Here is a 14,857-nt window from a genome sequence, read left to right on the forward strand (position 1 = left end):
TTTACTGACTACATAATCTGCTGCCCAGCGTGTGAAACACAATCCCTCCAGAGACATTAAGGTGGGCAGGGAGCAGTGGAGATTAGAGGCATGTGACCTTGACAAAACAGAGGGGAGTGGGAGAAAACCATGTGTTAAGAGTACAGAAGGTCACAAGTACCAGGAGTATGGCATTCCTAATGCTTGAGAGACTGGCTTACAGAGGCATCTCAGCAGCATACAGAACACTAGTGAGTGACTCACCGTACTGCATTAAACCATTTGCACACAATTATTTAGGACCAGAAAACCCCCCTTTATATGGAGGAAAGGCACAAAGGGGACTGAATATTAAAGAGGACCTTTCATGGATTTTTTTTTTCGTTAAATGAAATACCTTTCCTTGCTGGCTGACGCTGTCACCCTGTCTGTTTTTTTTTTGTTTTTTTTATAATTGCTTGCTTGTTTTCCCACCCAGTATGTTAATACTGAGCATCGGTACAGGGAGGAGGAGACGGCAGGGCTTCTCAATGGGTGTCTCCTTCTCCCTGGCTGTGCCACTGTACAATCACAGCAGAGAGCATCACAGCAAGGGAGAAGGAGACACCCATTGAGAACCCCTGGCGTCTCCTTCTCCCTGTACCGATGCTCAGTATTAACATACTGGGCGGGAAAACAGCACGGGGCACAGCGGGGTGTGCGAGCAATTAAAATAAAAAAATAAATAAAAAAATGAATAAAAATGAATGCACGGTGGCAGCATCAGCAGGGGGTACCCGGCAAGGAAAGGCATTTCATTAAAATAAAATTCCATGAAAGCTCCTCTTTAAATGGAGCGTGGATACTTATTTAAATACAGCTTAATCATTTCAGGCAAATTAACATTCAAGATCGATTTCCTGCCATTTCAAAGGGAACCAGTCACAATGAACATGGTGTCAGAGCTGCTGCAGCAGCATGTTATAGAGGAGGAGAAACTGACAAGACTGATATATAGTTCTAAAGAAAAAGATTCAGTAAAACTTGTACTTCATTCATTTATATTCCTGCTCATTTCGGGCTTTGAAGTCCAGGAGGCGGCCCTATCAGCGATTGACAGCTCTCTCTGTATACACAGTCATAGAGAAGGCTGATAATCACTGATAGGACCGTCTCCTGGACTTCAAAGCCCAGAATAAGCAGGAATTTAAATGAATAAGTTACAAGTTTTTACTATATATGAATCTGCTCAGCTCCTCCTGCTCTATAACATGCTGCCTGCAGATTACCCTGCATGTTCATGGTGACAAGTTCCCTCTAAAGAGGTCTGCCTGTTGACAGTGAATGGAATCCTTTTTGTTTATAATCAGAGGCTGGTCTGACTGATCCTGGTCTCAGCAGTAGGTTTGCTACAATGCATCAGTTTAAGCAATCCTCAGAGCTTGAACACATCAGCACAAATCACTTCCCTGTGCCATGTCTAAACTTATTGGTCTTGCATACATTGCCAGAAAAACAAACCGACAGCTGAAATTGTACCCTCTAAATGCAAAAAGAAAATTTTAAAATCATTCACTGACATCAAGCACAGATCTTCATCCAAAGAAATGACATTTTTTTTTAAAAGACCTTCAGTTTTATTTTGTGGAGGCACTAATGAGGAAGCCTGCTTCCAAGCAACTGTGCTAGTATCTGAAGGTTAGAAAAAGGAATGGCATATCAGCAAGCTGATGAAAATTTAACTGTATACAAAAAACCGCCACTCTTCACTGTGTAGTACAAAGCTAAAGCTACAAAGTATAACGGCATACCATATGGTACCCTCGTGCTTCCATTGGCTACAGGCTCTGATCCAATCGCTGCTTCAGTAGTAGCACTAGTTAGAGGCACCACGCTTTCATCATTCCCCTTTGCACCAGGCAGCTCTTTAAAGACAGCATTCTCTTCATCTTGAATTTTATCAAGACTTTCTTCCGATATGTGCGACATTGCTTCTTTCTTTAATCGACCTACATAAACATCAAATACAAAATCCTTAATCTCACAGGAAATTTCACTCACAGCAATGTCTCTAGTCTTTAAGGTCGCTCATTTAGAAGTAGAAAAAAAAAGGCTACATTCACACGACCGTATGTATTTTGCAGTCCGCAAAAAATACAGACGACGTCTATGTGACAACCGCGTTGCATTATTTTTTTTTTGCGGATCCATTGTAACAATGCCTATCCTTGTCCACAAAATGGACAGGGATAGAACATGTTCTATATATGTCGTGGGGCTACAGAGTGGACATACAGATCCAGACAGCACACGGAAAGTTAACGGAGAGACAATAAGTTTGTGTGAATGTAGCCTTATTGTCCTGTATATATATTTAGCATTCTGCAACATGACGCAACACGTACATCACATGAACCAGCTTTATGCCTAAGAAAGTTGCCCACAAAAGGCTTATTAGACTCTTGCAAATTGGATGCAACAATGATAATTAAAGGGGTTCTGCAGTTTGTTTTAACTGATGATCTATCCTCTGGCCTCTGACCGGCGGGGATCCGACACCCGGGACCCCCACCGATCAGCTGTTTGAGAAGGCAGCGGCGCATCAGCAGCGCCGCAGCCTTCTCACTTGTTTACCGCTGGCCCAGTGACGTCATGACTAGTATCAACTGGCCTGGGCGGGGCTAAACATTCACTGGAGCTTAGCCCTGCCTAGGCCATTTATTACAAGTCGTGACATCACTGGGCCAGCGGTAAACAGTGAGAAGGCCGCGGCGCTCCAGCAGCACCACTGCCTTCTCAAACAGCTGATCGGCGGGGGTCGCGGGTGTCGGACCCTCGCTGGTCAGATGCTGATGATCTATCCAGAGGATAGATCATCAGTTAAAACAGACTGTAGAACCCCTTTAAGAATTTTAGGAGCAAGAAGCTACTTTTAAATACGACCTGTACTCAATGAGTTCAAATAAAATCCCCTTATCAGGAATGGTGCCAGTGAAGGCACATCTACGGCAATGAAACTAGCCTGACGGATTTAGCTGGATCTGGCATTGCTGGATTCTACAGTTCAATGCCAGATCCCATTTTACTATGATGGGGTCCGACGGTTATCCGGACGCTTTTGGGCATAAATGCTAGTTTTCGGCTAAACAAAAAAGATGCATGCATTTGTGCCAGATCAGGCATTCGGCAGATGCGAATGTACCCTAATGTGCACCATATTTGATGCACTTATTGAAGCCAAATTAGGAGTATAAAGAGGTATAATAGAGAGAGTGGGCTCAGCATGCACGTAGAACCTGCATTCCCTAAACTTAATGCTGCTGGTCAGTGGCACCCTTGGATGTAGCATTTAGTGTTGGTTCCTGTCCTAAAGAGATCACCTTGACGCTGGCGTACAGGCACACATAATTTTGTACAAAATATATTTACCAAGAATTTCACATTTATAACGTAGCATTAGCACTAGTAAAAAAAATGTTATGATGGCAATTGTGGCATTAGTGTATTTACTTTATTATGTGTTTGCAGAGTGCTGTTGCATTGTTTCTTTTTGCTTTTGTGGATTTAGATAAACAGGTAATATAGTATCTGTCATTTCTATTTTCTCTCCTCATATGATCCACACCTGATCTGGCTTCAAAAACTGCATTTGCTTGTTCACACACACGAGTATTATTTTTATTTATTGTTTTACTAACTGTGGGTCAGTAAAAATAAAAATCATGGAGACATGCACTACTTTAGTCTGTGATGTGGATTAAACACGCTCATTGAAGTCTTACGGGTCCTTAAAGGGAACCTGTCACCGGGATTTTGTGTATAGAGCTGAGGACATGGGTTGCTAGATGACCACTAGCACATCCTCAATACCCAGTCCCCATAGCTCTGGGTGCTTTTATTGTGTAAAAAAAACGATTTGATACATATGCAAATTAACCTGAAATGAGTCCTGTCCCTGACTCATCTCACCTACAGGACTCATCTCAGGTTAATTTGCATATGTATCAAATCGTTTTTTTTTTACACAATAGAAGCACACAGAGCTATGGGGACTGGGTATTGCGGATGTGCTAGCGGCCATCTAGCAACCCATGTCCTCAGCTCTATACACAAAATCCCGGTGACAGGTCCCCTTTAAAAGTCATGGACACAACAAGGATGACATCTGCGTTTGGTCTGTTTTTCAATGGCAACTGATGGGAGATGCTCTGGAAATTAATTTTTATCTGAGCGGTGGGTGTCTCAGGATAACACCAAGAGGGAAAAAATAAATAAAATGGACAAACTAAGCAAACAAGGATTGTTCACGAACATATTTTTTATGGACGTCAATTGGACATAAAAATGTGAATGAGGCCTTAGATGGTTTCTAAGGTAAAAGTGCTCCCCGAAGTCATAGTGGACTTAAGAAGTTATTTATGAGGATAAATGGGTGCGTTATATGACATAGGATGAAACCCACCCTACCCATGCTGACAATGAATACCGAGGAATTCAGGAATTTAAGGTGTAGACAATTTCATACATAAATAATATCTGGAATATTTATTGTACAAACATAACCAAGAAAAAAAAAAAATAAACATACTTGCTATTTTCCTTCTCATCCATGGGCAAACAAAAAACCATACTACCAGACCAAATAAAACGGCAACGCCTATTGATATTAACACTGTAGCCCACACAGGAAAAGAATCAAGTCCTAGAACTGAAGATAAAAAAGAAGAGAGTAAAATCAGACAGACTGATATAATAACACAGCTTGATTCATGCAAACATTTACACATTAGAGGTCAGAACAAGAAATTACACATTATCAGAATCTCACAAAGTGAATAAAAAATAAAATAAAACTATCATGTAATAATAGTCTATAGTTTAGAAGTTCTTATTGGAATCTATCCTCTCAAGGCCAGGTCTTGTGAAATTTATTGACACAAGAGCAAAATAGATTAAGTGACACCATAAACAAGTACGGTATATAGAAAATCATAAAAAAAAAATATATATTTACAAGGAAGGGACTAAACGTGCGTAAAGATGACTTGCCAGAATTCCTGATGGTATAAATAATATGTTAACCTTAGCGCTGAAGCACAAACGTATTTTTTGTCCGCATCTGATCTGCAAAAGATGCGGACAGCACACCGTGTGCTGTACGCATTCGTATGTCCGTTCCGTGGCAGCCACAAAAATATAGAACATGTCCTATTCTTGTCTGCATTACAGACAATGATAGGACTGTTCTATAGAGGGCAGGATGTTCCGTTCCGCAATTTGCAGACACAAAATGGCCGTGTGCATGAGCCCTTATTCTCTGGGTCATTAAAATAAATTTATATAAATTCTTTATTTTACACTACTTTTGCCTAACAAAAAAAAAAATATAACATTATATTGAAAATGACTTATTAGGTATTGCAGTACGAGAGACATAAAAGGGGTTTGGCACACAGTATTTTATGGGGGGGGTGCATCTATTGATATGACTGTTGTGCCATTTCTTTATTATTCCCACTAGAAGTTTACCAATAAGTTGCCAGCAATCTGCAGTAAAGATACTCCTGGGTGTTACCAGTAGAGGGTCTGACTCTGTCCAATCAGTGCTGCTGGTGTCAGACTGTGCAGGGACACATCTCCAACTGTTAACACCTATCTGTACCCTTACTGCAGACTGCTAACAATTCATTCATAACGTTTAGTAGAAATAATACAGGAATGGAACAACACAGAGCCATAAGAATAGATGCTCCAGAATTGTTATTACATAGGGAATGCATGAAGTTCCCACAACAGACATATCAGAAGAAGTGACAGGTCCTCTTTAACCCTAAGTTCAAACGCGCTGTAAAACGCTCAACACATGAAAAGCAATGCTTCCCTATGGGAATGGTTCTCACCTGGGCGTTTTACAGCGCGTACGATCGCGCTGTAAAACGCCCGACGCTCAAACAAGTACTTGAGCTTCTTTGGGGCGTTTTGACGCGCGTTTGTGGCCATCGGACACTGCAGTCAATGACACAAACGCGCGTCAAACGCGCGTTTACTATTACAAAAACGCGCGTCTGACGCGCGTTTGGGAAACGCTCAGGTGTGAAAGTAGGGTAATAGAAACAGCAGTTCTGTAAACACCAAAAGTATTAATTATAAAAACTAAACAAAAGCAAAAAAAAAACATTTTAAATGAAATCATTGTTGAAAGCATTTTACAAAAGGGTGAAAAAGTTTAGATTTTTTTTTTCAATATTCTTTACTGAACTTTTTTTTTTTTTTTTTCAGTCCCACTAGGAGACTTCAACTAGCAATGTGCAGAGTAATCAAAGCACAAAAATGTTCCTGATCCTCAGTTCGCATGGCAAGTCAATGACCACTCAGAATCAAAGTTTGGGGTGGCGCCTCCCACTGTTAAATGATTTAGATGCCACGCCAATGGAGAACACAGGATCTAAGAGGACAAAATAAATCAGGATCGGAGTCCTCTCAGATTCTGGCTGCCAACACCAACTGCTACATCTCCTGTACCATTACTGTGCTGTGATGGTGATATGCAGGAAGAACCCCATTTAGACTTAGAGGACCTTTCATTGTTTTTAACTAATTGAGATAAATACTTTTACTTGCAGGGAACCCCCCTATCCCCTGATGCTGCAACCCTGCCTAATTTTTTAAAATATTGCTCCTATGCCCCGCTCAGTATGCTAATACTGAGCATAGGTACAGGGAGGAGACGCCAGGGTTCCTCAATGGTCGTCTCCTTCTCCCTGGCTGTGCCGCGATCCAATCACAGCGGAGAGAGTCACAGCCATGGAGAATGTGAGCTTTTTTTTTCTCCCTGGCTGTGACGTTCTCGGCTGAGACTGGATCGCGGCACAGCCAGGGAGAAGGAGACGACCATTGAGAACCCCTGGCGTCTCCTCCTCTCTGTATCGATGCTCAGTATTAGCATACTGAGCGGGAAAACTACAGGGGGGCACAGGAGCGATATTTTAAAAAAATCAGGCAGGGTCGCAGCATCAGCAGGGGGTACCCCGCAAGTAAAAGTATTTATCTCATTAATTAAAAACCATGAGAGGTCCTCTTTAATTAGCCATTGCTATGTATGGATTAAATCTACAGCAGTTACTTACCTGGGGCACCAGTGTACAATATAGAAAATACATTAATAGCTATTGTAGCAGCATAAAATATTGGGAGTGCCCGTAGTCCACTGGGAACTGGATCCTCCTGAAAGACCCAAAAAAAAGACATTTCTTAGTGTAAATGAAATATTTTTATTTTTTTTTTTTATTTTTTTATCAAGGACAGGTAATGCAAATATCAGGTACAACTACATGATCAGCTTTTTTTCAGGTTTTCGGATGCAGTTTTGAAGCTATAACCAGTAGGGGATTGTACTGGGAGAGAAAGTATAATAGAGGACAGATACCACTACTTTTTTTTTTTTTTATTCCTCCTGATTAAAACCTGAACGTGTACAGTCAGCCGTAGGCTTAGTTCACACTTCAGTAAAGCAGGAGTGCAGGTCAAAAACACAGAACAGAAGACATCTTTCCAGTCTACCTTATGTCTGTGTAGGCTCAGTTCGGGTTTTGGCTCACAATTAAGGATGAGCGAAATTGTCTTTCAAGTTTGGCGTAAAAGGTTCGGGTTATCTAATAAGTTATCCTCTGTGGTAGCAGGATCCATAACAGAATTTTTAGATAACCCGAATCGTGTACGCCGAACTTGAAAGACAATTTCACTCATTGCTACTCGCAATCACTGATGGACATTACTGACCAAAACACTGATGTGTGACATAGAAACATAGAATGTGCCGGCAGGTAAGAACCATTTGGCCCATCTAGTCTGCCCAATATACTGAATACTATGGATAGCCCCTGGCCCTATCTTATATAAAGGATGGCCTTATGCCTATCCCATGCATGCCTAAACTCCTTCACTTTATTTGCAGCTACCACTTCTGCAGGAAGGCTATTCCATACTTCCTGACATTACTTTTAAACCTTTGCCCCTCTAATTTATGTCCTCTTGTAGCAGTTTTTCTTCTTTTAAATATTCTCTCCTCTTTTACCTTGTTGATTCCCTTTATGTAATTAAAAGTTTCTATCATATCCCCTCTGTCTCGTCTTTCTTCCAAGCTATACATATTAAGTTCCTTTAATCTTTCCTGGTAAGTTTTACCCTGCAATCCATGTACCAGTTTAGTAGCTCTTCTCTGAACTCTCTCCAAAGTATCAATATCCTCCTGGAGATATGGTCTCCAGTACTGAGCACAATACTCCAAATGAGGTCTTACTAGTGCTCTGTAGAGCGGCATGAGCACCTCCCTCTTTCTACTGGTAATTAATTTTATCCTTGTCCCTATTTGGGGCATCACATGTATATACAGCTACACCTACCACATATGAGCCTGCCAGTAAATACGTAGAGACCTGTCAAAGCGGAGATGGGCAGAGGAAAGCCGCCAGCAAACTCTTCTCCCTATGCCCAACTGTGTTGATTGTAATATCTGCCTGTGGTTCAGGCAGTCATGAAACAAAAGCCAGGCTCTCCACAGGACCAGACTTATCTGCATCTAGGCTTGGCTGTCTAAATCAGGCTCATGTTACACCATAAGACGCCATTATATGCACAGGAAGGATAAAAAGGCATCCAGTTGCCCCACAAGATTGAGGGGCACTTTTAGAGAGTCGGGCAAGAACAATTTCTAAAGCCTACTTCCAGCAGAGGTAATTTTCTCTATCTGCACCTTGTCCCTCTCGTTTTGGACCCACTTCTTGTTACGGACAAGGATAGGACTGTTCTATTAGGAGCCAGCTGTTCCATTCCGCAAAATATGGAATGCATACGGACGCCATCCGTATTTTTTTGCGGATCAGTGTTTTTGAAGACTGCAAAATACATATGGTCGTGTGCATGAGCCCTAAGGGGTATTCCTGCTGTTACAAGTTATCCCCTTTCCACAGGAGAGGGGATAACTATTAGATCCTACTACTGGGACCCCCACCGATCATAAGAACAAGAAACACATAAACCTCGGAGCCCATAAAAAGGAAAGGAGTGGCAGGTGCAGCGTGCACACTGCCCCTCTATTCATCTTTATGGGAGTTCAGGTCAGTACAGCACTCTATTTCCAAAACTACCATACAGATGAATGGAGTGGCAGTTTGCATACCAAACCTGCTGCCCCATTCATTTCAGGGGGCTCTGAGGGCTACGGGGTCCCGCTCTCGTGATCAGGAGTCCCAGAGGTAGGACCCCAACCAATCTAAGGCTACTTTCACACTTGCGTTTTGGTTTCCGTTTGCGAGATCCGTTAAGGGCTCTCACAAACGGTCCAAAACGGATCAGTTTTGCCCTAATGCATTCTGAATGGATAAGGATCCGCTCAGAATGCATCAGTTTGCCTCCGTTCCATCTCCATTCCGCTTTGGAAAACGGATCCATCCTCCATTGACTTTCAATGGTGTTCAATACGGATCTGTCTTGGATACGTTACAGATAATACAAATGGATCCGCTCTGAATGGATGCAGACGGTTGTATTATCTGAACGGATCCGTCTGTGCAGATCCATGACGGATACGCAGCAAACGAGAGTGTGAAAGTAGCCTAATAGTTATTCCCCTACCCTGTGGATAGCATATAACTTGTAACAACTGGAACACCCCTTTAACAGGTAAAATGCAAGGTAAAAAACATAACGTGTGGCATATAGCAGTGAGTTTTTTCCAGCTTTATTCATAGAGCAAAACTGATCTAATTATGATATGATTTACCTTATTCAAGATGAAAAACTTAATCAACATAAAAAGACCACCAGACATCAGACCGGAGAGCAGCGGAGAAATGAACCAAGAGGCAACTGCAATGAAGAATTGAAAGCAACCAGTTTAGAGGAGTGTCGCCAAGTTCCACGCGCTACACAAGGCGTCTTGTAGAAAAGAAAAAAAAAGAAAATAATAAAAAAAAAAATCAGTAAGACGAACCACAAGGAAAAAAACACTGGGGCATTCACAAGTGGGCGATCATAAGGTTAGTTAGATGGACACAAGCAGTATACAGGACATTCATATGCTGCTCACACTGCAGCGGATGAAATACTAATAATAATACCGTACGTCTGTATATAAAAGGATCACAATGATACAACTGTAAAAGAAAATCGCATTAATAGAAACAGTGTGATATCATACAAGCACATCTGCACATACATGATATGTAACACAGGTAACTCTAAAGAGGGGTTGCATGTGGTTACTCTACGACATTCTCAAAATCGCAGGTTAAGTTACAATGTTTCCGTTACTAGAGATTAAAGTGAATGACAGGATCCTGGAATAAAAACTGCTCAGAGTATAAATGGTGGGATAAAACCACAACCAAACAGCTCGTGCGCAAAGACATTTCAAATAACCCTCTTCTAATGCACTAAAAAACAAACAAGTGAATCAAAATGGAACAGAACATTATTAAAGGGGAATGTATAACTGCTATGATCAGACCTATCGTCAAATGCCCCGTAACTTGCTACATTAGCCACCCTACAAACGAGACATACAACCTAACATACAGGAAAAAGAGGAACAAGCACATGCGGAACACAGAAGTGACGTCAATCTGCAGAACACAAAGCAGAAATTACTTCTTTAACGACAAACCCTTTAATACTAATTATTTCTATATTTAAAGGGGTTTTCAGACACTTAAATATTGATGGTCTATCCTCTGGATAGGTCATAAGTATCTGGTGGGGGTCAGACACCCGCCAATTAGCTGTTTGAGAAGGCAGTGGCACTGGTAGTAGGCATGTGACACGGTCATTGGTTACGTAGCCTAAGCACAGCTCAGCCCCATGTAAGTGAATAGGGCTGAGTGCAATACCAAGCACAGACACTATACAATGTACGGCACTGTGCTTGGTGAGCACGGAGAAGGCTGAAACACCTGTGCCTTCTCAAACAGCTGATTGACAGGGGTCACGGGTGTCGGACCCCCACTGATCCGATACTCAGGATAGGATACGTCATTACCCTTTTATAAGACACCTGTCCACAGGTTTACATACCCTTTCTGTGCCCCGCTGGGTTGCTGTTATGAATAGGACTTTTCTGGATCTAAACCATCATCCATAAACACTGCTACTATTCCAGCCAAATAGGAAACGAACATTGTAGAAGCAGATTTGAATAAACAAAATTACTGGGACACAAGGGCAAACGAGCAGCAGGAATAGGACCTGTCATTTATAATACGTACCATACTCTAAATAGTCTTAAAGGGAATGTGTCACCAGCGACCTCCCTATCAAACTGTTTGCATAGTCACATAGCTGTGGTTCACCTGATTAAAGTTATTTTTTTTTTCTTTTGTGGATCCCAGGCTTTGTTCCCAAGTTGTACTTTTTCTTAAAGGGGTCTTCTGAGATATTGTTATCTAATTGATGGGGGTTCGACACCCAGGATCCCACCAATTAGCTGTTTGAGAAGGCACCAGTGCTCACAATAGGGCTGCTGCCTCCTTGCAAATTCAGCTCAGCCCCATTGAAGTGAAAGAGGCCGAGCTCTGATACCAAGCACAGCCGCTATACAGTGTACGGCGCTGTGCTTGGTGAACACCGGTGCCTTCTCAAACAGCCGATTGGCAGGGGTCCGGGTGTTGGACCCCCACGATCAGATACTGAGGACGTATCCTGAGGATAGGTCATCAGTTAAAATATCCCGGAAAACCTATAATATGCTAATTAGGCATTGGTGCAATGAGGCGTCACCATTGCTCTAGCTGCATCTAAGCTCTACTCCTTTCTGTGGTCAGCCCCTCCTTCGCTGCTTTGCCACTGCCTGGCCCAGTCAGGCCCCCTTCACACAACCGACTTTTTGCCTGGCCTCTGAATGGGGCTGCAAAAAAATGCGAACAGCACACCATGTTTTGTCCGCATCTGTATTTTCTTTAGGCCGCTCTACAAATAAATAAAAAAAATAGAACATGTCCTATTCTTGTCCATTTTGCAAAAACAAATTTTTTTTATAATAATATTATATATATATATATATATATATATATATATACACACACACACACACACACATACATACATACACATACATACACACTTTAGCAACACGGACATAACATATTTGTCTCGGATCCGCGTTCTGCAGACTGTTGTGTGAATGGGGCCTCAATCAAAGCAGTGAGGGAGGGGCTGGCCACAGACATGAGTGGTGCTTGGGTGCAAAAAGAGCAAGGTGATACCCCCATTGCACCAAGGGTCTAATTTGCATGTCAAAAAAACGTATAACTCAGGAACGGAGCCTCGGATCAACAAAAAAAAAAATGTTTTAAATCAGATGAACCACAGCTATGTGTCTATGCAAACAATTGGAGAGGAGGTCGCTGGTGACAGATTAGTACATAGTATATGGGCAAAAGAGGAAGCAAAAAGAATACAAACACGTATCCTGTAGTGTACTGCTTACCTGCAATGTGAGAAAAGGTACGTAGGTGTGCAAGTTTAAGTGAAACGATTTAAACATTGGTCCCTTCAACTATATGCTTGGAAAAAAGTAAGTCTACTATAGTTTGACCAGATATTTCTAAAAATGTTTTCCACATACCCTCACTCATAAAAGGAAATGTCAATTACCAATCTTGACAAGCTGCATCCACTGCACACCCTGTGTACCGATGGCAACAAGAGAGAAGCCGATTGTTGCTCCAACTATGCAATGCGTCCCGGAGACTGGGAGTTTCAAGAAGGATGCGATCAACTGCCAGGCGGCTGAGCCTGCAAAGAGGAGGACAATGTCAGACCGTCACATACATGTCAGGTTCAAGAGCACCAATATGAGAAGTCGCACATTCCTCGCCAAGCATATGATATTTCATAGAGGCCATGGTAGTGCTAATAGGCCAGCACTTTTTCCTATTATGTGCAAGTACGACCACCACTGCTGGATTGCAGGGTGGTCTTACCCCCTGGATAAGAGCAGCGTGTAATGTGATGGAAAAATGAATCCAGCCAGCAAAGGAGGCAATATGGATAATAACAATACATTAGTAAGTGCCTTGTATTAACTTTCTCTACATGGTAAATGTAATTTTCTGAAGTGAGACAACACATTTAAAAAGGGATGTATGGTGGCGCAGGCTCACATGCCGAGCTTATTCCATATGCAGTGGGTGCAGGCTGTATAATACAGCAGGCACCTGCCGGCAGTGACCAGGTGCGAAGAGAACTCCAATCCCGATCATTTAACCCATCAGATTTCATGTTTAGTGCACAGTGCAAACAAAACCAAAAAACCCATGGCGGAATAGCGTTTTTTTTTTATTATTGCACGCCAAAAAGATTTTTCCCGCTTCCAATACAAGCTATGGTAAATTAAATTGAGTTTAAAAAAGTAAAAACTTGTTCTACAAAAAGTAAGCCCTCATATGGCTATGAGAATGAAAAAATATAATAATAATAATAATAATAATAATAATAATAATAATAATAATATTATATATTTACACACAAATTTTTTTTCTTCCCCAAAAAATAATTCTCTACTTTTACTGATACACAATCCCCCTTCCCTGGTTTCATAAAGGGGTTGACCAACTTAGGCTACTTGCATGTTCAGCTAAGGCTACTTTCACACCTGCGTTCGATCGTATCCGTTCTGAACGGATCCGCTCATATAATGCAGACGGTGGCTCCGTTCAGAACGGATCCGTCTGCATTAAACTTAGAAAAATTTTCTAAATGTGAAAGTAGCCTGAGCGGATCCGTTCAGACTTTACATTGAAAGTCAATGGGGGACGGATCCGCTTGAAGATTGAAGATGACACCATATGGCTCAAGCGGATCCGTCCCCATTGACCCACATTGTAAGTCGGAACGGATCCGCTCGCCTCCGCACGGCCAGGCGGACAACCGAACGCTGCTTGCAGCGTTCAGGTGTCCGCTCACTGAGCGGAGCGGAGGCTGAGCGCTGGCAGGCGGATGCATTCTCAGTGGATCCGCCTCCACGAGAATGCATTAGGGCCAGACGGCTGCGTTCAGGGCCGCTTGTGAGCCCCTTCAAACGGAGCTCACGAGCGGACACCTGAACGCAGGTGTGAAAGGAGCCTAAGCAAGCGTATGGTGTATTAGGTAAGGATGGCAAGTATCTCACATCTATGGCCAGCACAGGGATCAGGTTCTCAGCAGACCACTCCAAATTTAGCCGAATCTGCTAACAGCATACAGACAGACATCACACATATGGCCAGCTTTAAAAACAGGGGACGTCATTTAAGGCTACTTTCATACTTGCGTTTGGTGCGGATCCATCATGGATCTGCACAAACGCTTCAGTTCAGATAATACAACCATCTGCATCCGTTCAGAACGGATCAGTTTGTATTATCTTTAACATAGCCAAGTCGGATCCGTCTTGAACACCATTGAAATTCAATGGAGGATGAATCAGTTTTCTATTGTGCCAGTGAAGACGGATCAGTCCCCATTGACTTACATTGTGTGTCAGGATGGATCCGTTTGGCTCCGGTTCGTCAGGTTAACAGCGTTTTGGTGTCAACCTCCAGAGCGTATTGGAGACTAAACTGATGCATTCTGAGCGGATCCTTTTCCTTTCAGTATGCATTACAATGCAAACGGATCCGTTTTGGACCGCTTGTGAGAGCCGTGAAACGGATCTCACAAACTGAGACCAAAACGCCAGTGTGAATGTAGCCTATTTTGTATTCGATAAATGGCCCACCCAAACTGTCAAGCATGGGACCTAAACACAGCATCAAGCACATTCTAAGACGTAAAAGTGGTCCCTCCTCTCAAGTAACCCTCATAGACATTGGACCACATTTACTAATGTGTTTCCACCTAGATTTTGGTGTAAATCCGGCATTTC

At 42.3% G+C, this 14,857-nt stretch overlaps 1 protein-coding gene across 2 annotated transcripts in view; it reads right to left on the reverse strand.

Moving 5' to 3' along the window:
* Positions 1-14,857, reverse strand: part of SLC20A2 (solute carrier family 20 member 2) — a 108,657-nt gene that overhangs the window by 12,402 nt on the left and 81,398 nt on the right. For both annotated transcript variants that reach the window (XM_044304906.1, XM_044304899.1), the window contains exons 3-7: positions 12,607-12,747; positions 9,740-9,825; positions 7,086-7,182; positions 4,547-4,666; positions 1,770-1,967 (exon numbers count right to left, since the gene is read on the reverse strand). In XM_044304906.1, coding sequence (XP_044160841.1) covers positions 1,770-1,967; positions 4,547-4,666; positions 7,086-7,182; positions 9,740-9,825; positions 12,607-12,747 — 642 coding nt within the window. The remainder of the gene's footprint in view (positions 1-1,769; positions 1,968-4,546; positions 4,667-7,085; positions 7,183-9,739; positions 9,826-12,606; positions 12,748-14,857) is intronic.

The sequence above is a fragment of the Bufo gargarizans genome, chromosome 1 (genome assembly GCF_014858855.1).
Source record: "Bufo gargarizans isolate SCDJY-AF-19 chromosome 1, ASM1485885v1, whole genome shotgun sequence".
Lineage (NCBI taxonomy): Eukaryota > Metazoa > Chordata > Amphibia > Anura > Bufonidae > Bufo > Bufo gargarizans.